Here is an 8,080-nt window from a genome sequence, read left to right as displayed (position 1 = left end):
ACACACACACACACACACACACACACACACACACGACCCTCCTACTTCATTCTAAGACTACATGTTCAGCCCAAAATGTTTCAACCCCTGCTCTGGGAGAAGTCAAATAATTTACTTTTCCCAACCTCAATCCCAACCCAGGCAGAAACGATGTTCTTAGGTAACAGCTTATGATATTTTTATTTTACCAGTAGGTGATTTTGCTTCAGGGCTCAGAGATCACAAGGGAGTGTGCAGACTCATTCTAGCCATGTCAGCCCAGCATGCACACCGAGCCCTCCATTCACGTGCTCCACCTGTGAGAGTTGTGGACAGAGCACAAACCATGGCTAAGACAGAGTTTGGGTTCTCACCAAAGAATAATTTCCCATATTTGTTCTGTCCGCCTGTAGCTGCGGCCCTCTAGTTTTCCATCTCTCAGTACCTCATTCTGGAGAATACTTAACATGGTTCACCAGTAAGAATATGCTGGGCCCCTGCAGTGCTGGGCCATAGCTTTGAGCTGTGAGGAGCTCAGTATGTATGGGAAGTAGAAGTCTGAGATGTGAAGGATGCTTATCCTGGCTGGGGAGTAAGTTGGTCCCACGGAAGAAAGGGGTCCTGAGCTCTGATGCAGGTGAGGGTGGAGTTGCAGTCACCCTCTGGTTTCATGCCAGCGTCCCAAGCACCATCCTCAGCTACTTTGTCTGTTCCAGGAAAGCTCTATGCTGTTGGGGGTTACGATGGGGCTTCCCGCCAGTGCCTGAGCACCGTGGAGCAGTACAACCCAGCGACCAATGAGTGGACGTACGTGGCGGACATGAGCACCCGCCGCAGTGGCGCAGGTACGGGGGGAGCCTCAGGGCGCAGGCTCTGTCTGATCTGCTCACAGGTGGGTCTGGAGACCAGCAACTTAACATCCTATCTTTTAACCTCCCTCTCCTTTCCTTTCAGTGTACATAACCCCAGTTATCCTTTCCCTGGGGATTACTTGGCTAGAAAATGGATGAGATAATATTCTCTTCATCAACATCCCTTCATCCCTTCCATTGCTGTTGGGATGCCTGCATCTCATGAAAGTAAGGCTTGGTATGTGCCAGGCTCTGTCCTAATGACTTTCTGTGACTCAGTTTATTTAATCCTCACCACAGCCCTATGAGGTAGACACAATATCAATTTCACTTAACAGCAAGTCAGCCAGGGACTGAGTAATTTGCTCAAGGTTATATCCTTAGGAACTGGCAGAGTCAGGATTCCCACTCAGACCTATCTTACTTCAAGGTTAAGCTTTTTTGACCTCCAAATTATTAACATCTCATTCTTACAAAGTAGTAGGACAAGCACAGTGATCCCGTCTTCAGTGGAAAAGCTAAAGCTTACCTGTCTAGTGTCTGTCTTGAGGGTTGAAAGCCAACCTGTTAGAGTTCATACTTGGAGATAAACTTAGGTCGCCCAGCTCACGTTCCCTTCTTCACGCCTCCCCCACATGGGAAGAGAAGGACTTCCCACTTTCACTTCCTGTGGGAAGACTAGGAGCTGTGTGGCCCTTCGGGATTTTTCAGGAAGTGGAGCAACATTCCCTTCTTCCTGTTTTGTCTACCTCATCATCTTAGAGGCTCAAAGGAGAGGACCTGAGAGGCCTGGAGCATGGGCACTGGATTTCTGTCCCAGTTCCTATGGGGAGTGGGGACCGATGACCAACCTGGGCCTGGCGGGAAGGTGGTGTGACTTCTGGGAAGGGAAGCAACGATCGGGCATTTCCCCCACAATATTAAGCCTTTCTCTTTTGTGAATTTATGAAGATTGATTTGTGATCTCATTTTAAAGTACTAAACATATGACCACTTCCTCAGCATTCGTTAAAAAGTATGCCATGCTAATATTTTAAAGAATCTTTGTGTGTTCGCTGGTCAGCAAAGACAAGCTGTATGATTCCACTCAGACAGCGCTGTGGTTGGCATGCAGCTTTCAGGGAGCTTGTCTCTGCTGATCCCCACGGGCTGGCACTTCCTGAACATGCAGCAACGGTGCAAGTCAGGAGGCTGGGCTGGGTCTGCCCGGTCTGCTCTGGCTGCTGTGGGCCTCGGGCAGGTCCTTTCCCTTCTGGCCTCTGGTTCCTGACATGTGAAATGAGTGGGTTGTTGTGGATGTTCCCTTGGGGCCAATTCAGTTCACCAGTCCCATGGTTCTTCTGCCTTATAGAGTTCTTCTAGTGATTTTGGTTTATAGAGTCTTGATAGAGTCTTCTTTGTTCTTCCTAAAAATCCTCGAAGTGATTTGAGGGTGAGAGCAAGTGTTTAAGCCCAAGGAAGTAGGGACAGCTCAGCAGGGGTGAGCAGCACCCACTGAAACGTGTGGCTGCTTTTAGAAACATCCCAAGAAGAAAGTGGAGAAGCCTTTGTGGGTAGTCTTTGGTGGCTGAGCACCTGGAGGCCCTGCCCTCTGGTTGCTCCAGTGAGCACAGACCTGCCTTAGGAGTGCAGGCTCAGCTGTGGACAGAGCTGCCTTGGAGGCCATACTGCTCTGTCTGCCGGGCTGCTCAGGGCTGTTGCTGAGTGGTGATCACTCAGGCTGCTCCTGCCTCTCACCTGGTTGGGAGCCCTGGATGGTTACAACGCTGCTGCCTGTGTTCTGGGGAAGCAGTGACCTTGATTTAGGCCAGTGATAGCGAACCTTTTGAGCTCGGCGTGTCAGCATTTTGAAAAACCCTAACTTAACTCTGGTGCCATGTCACATATAGAAATTTTTTGATATTTACAACCATAGTAAAACAAAGTCTTATATTTTTGATATTTATTTTATATATTTAAATGCCATTTAACAAAGAAAAATCAACCAAAAAAATGAGTTCGCATGTCACCTCTGACACGCGTGTCATAGGTTCGCCATCACTGATTTAGGCACTGGTTTCACCTCTGGAGTTGGGAGCCCACCATGTGGTTGTGGGTAGTCTTTGGTGGCCGAGGACCTGGAGGCCCTGCCCTCTGGTTGCCTGAGGCGCTTTGTGGTGCCAGGAGCTCCTGTGGCTGTAGGTCCAGGAAGCCTCTGCATGAGGTTTACAGAGGCGGTGCCAAAAGGGCAGTGTGCCCTGAGCCTGGAAGGTGCCTGCCTCCTCAGCAGGCACGGGCAACACCAGCAGATGGCTGTGGGGAAAAGGCCATTTTTGGTCCTAACGTGTGCCAGTTCGTGCTGTGTGTGAGGTAGCTCTGGAACACTGCATTTTATGATCCTAAGCCAGTTTCACCCGTTTTCATCTCACCACACACACACTAATTACTAAAATTCTGCGGCACAACAAAAAATATATTTTATGCTGATCAGCAAAAAAATAGGTATAATTTTAATTCATTCAGACGAGATGGCTATTGTTGTGTTGGCTCTTGTCATTTTTCTTTTGACAATCTAAGGGGAAAGAGGTCCGTACCCCTGACTAAATAGTCAAATAATGCCTGTTTTAAAATTACTGTGGCACACCAGTTGAAAATCCCTGTCCTAAACCCATTAGATAGTCATTGCTGATATAACAGTACCATCTGCTGTTGGTTTAGGGCAACTGCAAGGAGCCACTAGCCAACCAGCATAATTGCTGAAGGAGATTTTATGTATTTTGTCATTCAAACAATATTTGTTAAGAACCTACCTTCAGGCACAGGGAAACATGTGGTAAGACCTGGGTCTGTGGGTTTAAAACCTGGCTGCACCTCCCCATCACGTGAGGTACTTTTTCTGATTCCCGACCAGGGTCTCTGGGAGTGAAGCCCTGCAGTCCGCTGGTTCAGCTGCAGCGTGTCCGGAGGAGTCCGTGGGGCACTACACCACTGATCTAGTCCAGCCCCCTTACAATGGGATGTTAGAGACTTGGCCAGGACCCGGTGTCCCAGCCACCAGGTTGTTCTTCCTAGGGTACTGTGCCACCCTCCTCCTCTCTGGCTTTGATTTTCTTGACTTGTATTAAAGGATTTTTGTTTTAATTTGTTAATCCTCACCTGAGGATTCCCCCCCCCCCCCAATGTTTTTTAGAGAGAGTGGAAGGAGGAGAGACAGAAACATCAATGTGAGAGAGACACATGGATTGGTTGCCTCGCCACATGCCCACGTGCCCAGACCAGGGCTGGGGGTTAAGTCTGCAACCAAGGTACGTGCCCCTGACCGGAACTGAACCCAGGACCCTTCAGTCTTCAGGCCACTGCTCTAGCGCTGAGCCAAACTGGCCAGGGCTATATTAAAGGATTTTTAACCGTTTGAGTCCCAAGCAGCGCGATTGCGCTGCTTGGTATTTCTCGACATAAAATAAAACAAGCGCTATCACGCTGTTTGGGTCTTTTCGTACTCATTTAGAGAAAGCGCGGTTGCGCTGTTTGGGATTCTTCGACAGTGTTTTTTCAATACCCACTGGGACTCAAACGAATCATATGTTTTCTCCACATAAAATCTCAGCAGCGCAATTGCGCTGCTTGGGACTCAAACGGTTAAGGGTTATACTAAAACTTGTGAATGATGCAATTCTATCACTCAGCTGAGGCCTATCAACACTGAGTGATTTGATGCCCTTCCCTGCCATCTAGAGGAGAACAGGGGTGGAGGGAGTGGAGAAGGGCCTCTGCTTCCAGACTAGCTGGGAGGTCGCAATAATGACCTGAGCACACCCACTGTGTGGCTGGGTTCCTCTTTAACTCTTTCTGTCCAACTGCTGATAAAAGGCTGAGTAATAAAAGTAATACAGCAGTGAAGGAAAACTAGGCGAAAGGAGAAGAAATATGATTTTACCACTCAGAAATAACTCCTTTTAATGTTGTGGAGTTCTTTCAGTGCCTCCCCCCCTTTTTTGTATATAAACCCCCACTTATTTACACTTACATACACATATTATATATATGCACATATAAAATATGTTTTTGTTTTTTTAAGTAGAAATGGGGTCATATTTGCTTTTTATTTTGATGTTTAAAGGCTGACAATCATATGAGGCGGCAGGTTATCATATTTGTTTTCCAGATGAGGACACTGAGGTACAAGGGAACAAAACAGCACTCCCATGTCACCCTGCTGGTGGCAGCTGCTGGGACTGGACGCCAGGCCCCCTGGTTTCTGGTCACTGCAGCCAGCCTGAGGCGGGGACACTGTTCTGCCTTCCAGGGGTTGGGGTTCTCAGCGGACAGCTGTATGCCACAGGTGGGCACGATGGGCCCTTGGTGAGGAAGAGCGTTGAGGTTTATGATCCTGGAACAAACACCTGGAAGCAGGTGGCAGACATGAACATGTGCCGACGCAATGCAGGTAATGTGACTGCTCTCTCTGTCTCCCTCGGGGGTTGTGGTCTTTTTCTCCCTGTAAACCCTGGCCCTAAAGACTCCCAGGCTGGGGCTGAGCTGTCTCATGAACAGGGAGTGCCCATTTGCTGGTGGGCTCTGGGCTAGGGGAGGGAGAGCTTGGAACCCCAAAAGCTAGCCACAGGGTCCCCACTGAGATGCACTGAGAGGGAAGGGTGATGACTCTTAGAGCACAGAGATAGACATAGAACAGCCCTCTGGTTGCCATCGATGCTTTGAGGACCTGACCGGACAATGGCACTTGGTTTTATCTTTTCTTTGCCAGGACCTGGCTCTGAGAACCTCCCACTTCCCGCCTGAAACCAGTCTGCTTCCTTTCAGGGGAACCTGTGAAGGGATTTATGATTCATTCTCCAATAGAGCCACTTCCCTTACTCCCTTCTTTGTATTTCCTGTCTTTCCTTCCCTACCCTTTTCCTTTCTTACAGAAATGATTTTCCTTAGAGCAGCGGTTCTCAACCTGTGGGTCGCGACCCCTTTGGCGGTCGAACGACCCTTTCACAGGGGTCCGTCCCCTAAGACCATCCTGCATATAAGATATTTACATTACGATTCATAACAGTAGCAACATTACAGTTATGAAGTAGCAACGAAAATAATTTTATGGTTGGGTCACAACATGAGGAACTGTATTTAAAGGGCCAGAAGGTTGAGAACCACTGCCTTAGAGTGTTTAGGTTTTTCTTCCTGGAGCTCAAGACCCCTATTAAACTGTTTTATTTTAGAACTTTGTCCTTTGGGCCATGTCCTGTGTTGATGATTCTGCTTTAAGCCTCCTTACTCTACGAAAGGTTGGCTTAGCCCAGCTTCCCAGGTTAGAAAGACAAACAGGTGACTTCCAGGCAGGTTTATTTTGTTTAACTCAAATTACCTGTTTGTTAAACCCATTTGTAGCTGACTTGTTGAAACTGTAAACAGAGAGCTTATTAATTTGCTCATTGTCTAAGCCTGCTGGGATATAACTTGTCCTTTAAGTCACCTGGCTGAGGAATTACAGAATCCGCAAGACAGCTAGTCTATCTGCAGTCTGAGAATTAAATTTAGATGTAAATGTGTATATGTACACACATTCACATATAGATATTTCTATTTTTTTATGTATTTATTTATTGATTTCAGAGAGGAAAGGAGAATGAGAGAGAGAGAGAGAAACATCAATGATGGGAGAGAATCATCGATTGGCCGCCTCCTGTACGCCCCCCACTGGGGATTGAGCCCGAAACTCCGGCATGTGCCCTTGGCCGGAATCGAACCTGGGACCCTTCAGTCCGCAGGCTGACACTCTATCCACTGAGCCAAGCCGGCCAGGGCGATATTTCTGTTTTTTATAACAGAAATCAAATCACTCTGTAATAGTGTTTGATAACCTGCCTTTTTAATTCACTTTACAATCTTTCATGAATATCTTATTATAAATATATTTATATGATATTATTTAAATGCCCATATTATTTAAATGCCCATATCATAATTTAACTAATTTACAATGGGACATTTTAGATTATTTCCACCCTTTCTATAAGTAATGCTTTGGTTATTATAAATTGTCCTTATAGTTAATCAATGCATACATCTAAAATTATTTTTTAGAATAAAAGGCCAGAAATGCATTTTTGAATCAGAGGAGGCACATGTGCTTTCGACACCACCTGGGAAGAAGGTGCAGTATTTGAGAGCATCTTCACCAATACTGATAGTTACTACTTTTTGAGCATTATCAATCTCTTATTCTAATTTTTAAAAAATACACAGTATATTAGACTATGGCCTTTTACAGACTTGATGAGCAAGAATTATATTTTCCTGTGTTGAGTTCCCGCTCATGACACCCTGCCCCCAGACCAGCTCCCTCTGAGAGGAGGGTGGGTGAAGTGCCACATCCCTGGGAGCAGTGTGCGGACTTAGACCCCAGGAATGTGAAGGGGTCAGAGACACCACCACTAGCTGCACACGGTATGAATATAATAGGGTTGATCAGGGGAAAGCTTTCAAGCAGAGTGGGAGCAGGGTGCGTGAAATCCCCTGAGCTGTCTCATCCTGCAGCTCCGGCTGGGCATGGGAGGTGTGCGTGCACTGGTGGCCAACACTCCAGTGGACAGGCCTGTCCCCTTAGGGCTCTACCTATTTATAGAGTCGGGAACAGGGAGCAATTGCAAGGCCATGTAGTATGAAAGCTCCCTGGTCAGAGAAGTGACCTGTCAGAAAGGGGACGGCAGAGCCAGTGGCTGTTTTCAGTATGTACTTTTGTTGAACAAACTTCGACCTGTGGAGCCAGCTCTCTTTTTTGCTCCCATGAAGCAGAGAAGAAGAGCCTCCAAGGCAATCCAGATTTATTGGCCGCTTGTCCATGTCGATTCCTTGGTGCTCCTGCTATCATATTTCCCATGGCTTCTGTTTGATGCCCAGGGGTCTGTGCAGTGAATGGGCTCCTCTATGTGGTTGGAGGGGATGATGGATCCTGCAACCTGGCTTCGGTGGAGTACTACAATCCTGCCACTGACAAATGGACGCTGCTGCCAACCAACATGAGCACGGGGCGGAGCTACGCAGGTCAGTGTGCCCCACCCCACCCACCCCACCCCAGCTCCGGTGGTACAGGGGGGAGGGGGTAAGCTTGCTGACTTGAACTGAGTGCTCCTCAGGGATGGCCACTCCTCATCTGTGCTCATTCAGAAACTCTACTCGTCTGTGTTCCCAGGAACCGATCAGTCGTCGGAGGTTTTTTTTTTTCCTTCTTAGTCCCCGCTTGTATCGTAACAATTACCCGGGCC

General features: G+C 47.6%; 1 protein-coding gene across 1 annotated transcript; it reads left to right on the top strand.

Moving 5' to 3' along the window:
- Positions 1–695: 695 nt before the first annotated feature.
- Positions 696–7,859, top strand: LOC102442359 (kelch-like protein 3; the record flags this gene model as incomplete). The annotated part of the gene is made up of 3 exons (XM_006109205.3): positions 696–824; positions 5,116–5,256; positions 7,716–7,859. Coding segments are annotated over 3 exons (414 nt in total), but the record flags the coding sequence as incomplete, so codon positions are not given.
- Between the last annotated feature and the right edge of the window lie 221 nt (positions 7,860–8,080).

Source organism: Myotis lucifugus, unplaced genomic scaffold (assembly GCF_000147115.1).
Source record: "Myotis lucifugus unplaced genomic scaffold, Myoluc2.0 scaffold_6963, whole genome shotgun sequence".
NCBI lineage: Eukaryota > Metazoa > Chordata > Mammalia > Chiroptera > Vespertilionidae > Myotis > Myotis lucifugus.
The sequence above is the reverse complement of the archived record's forward strand: the minus strand, read 5'-3'. Positions and strand labels throughout refer to the sequence as shown.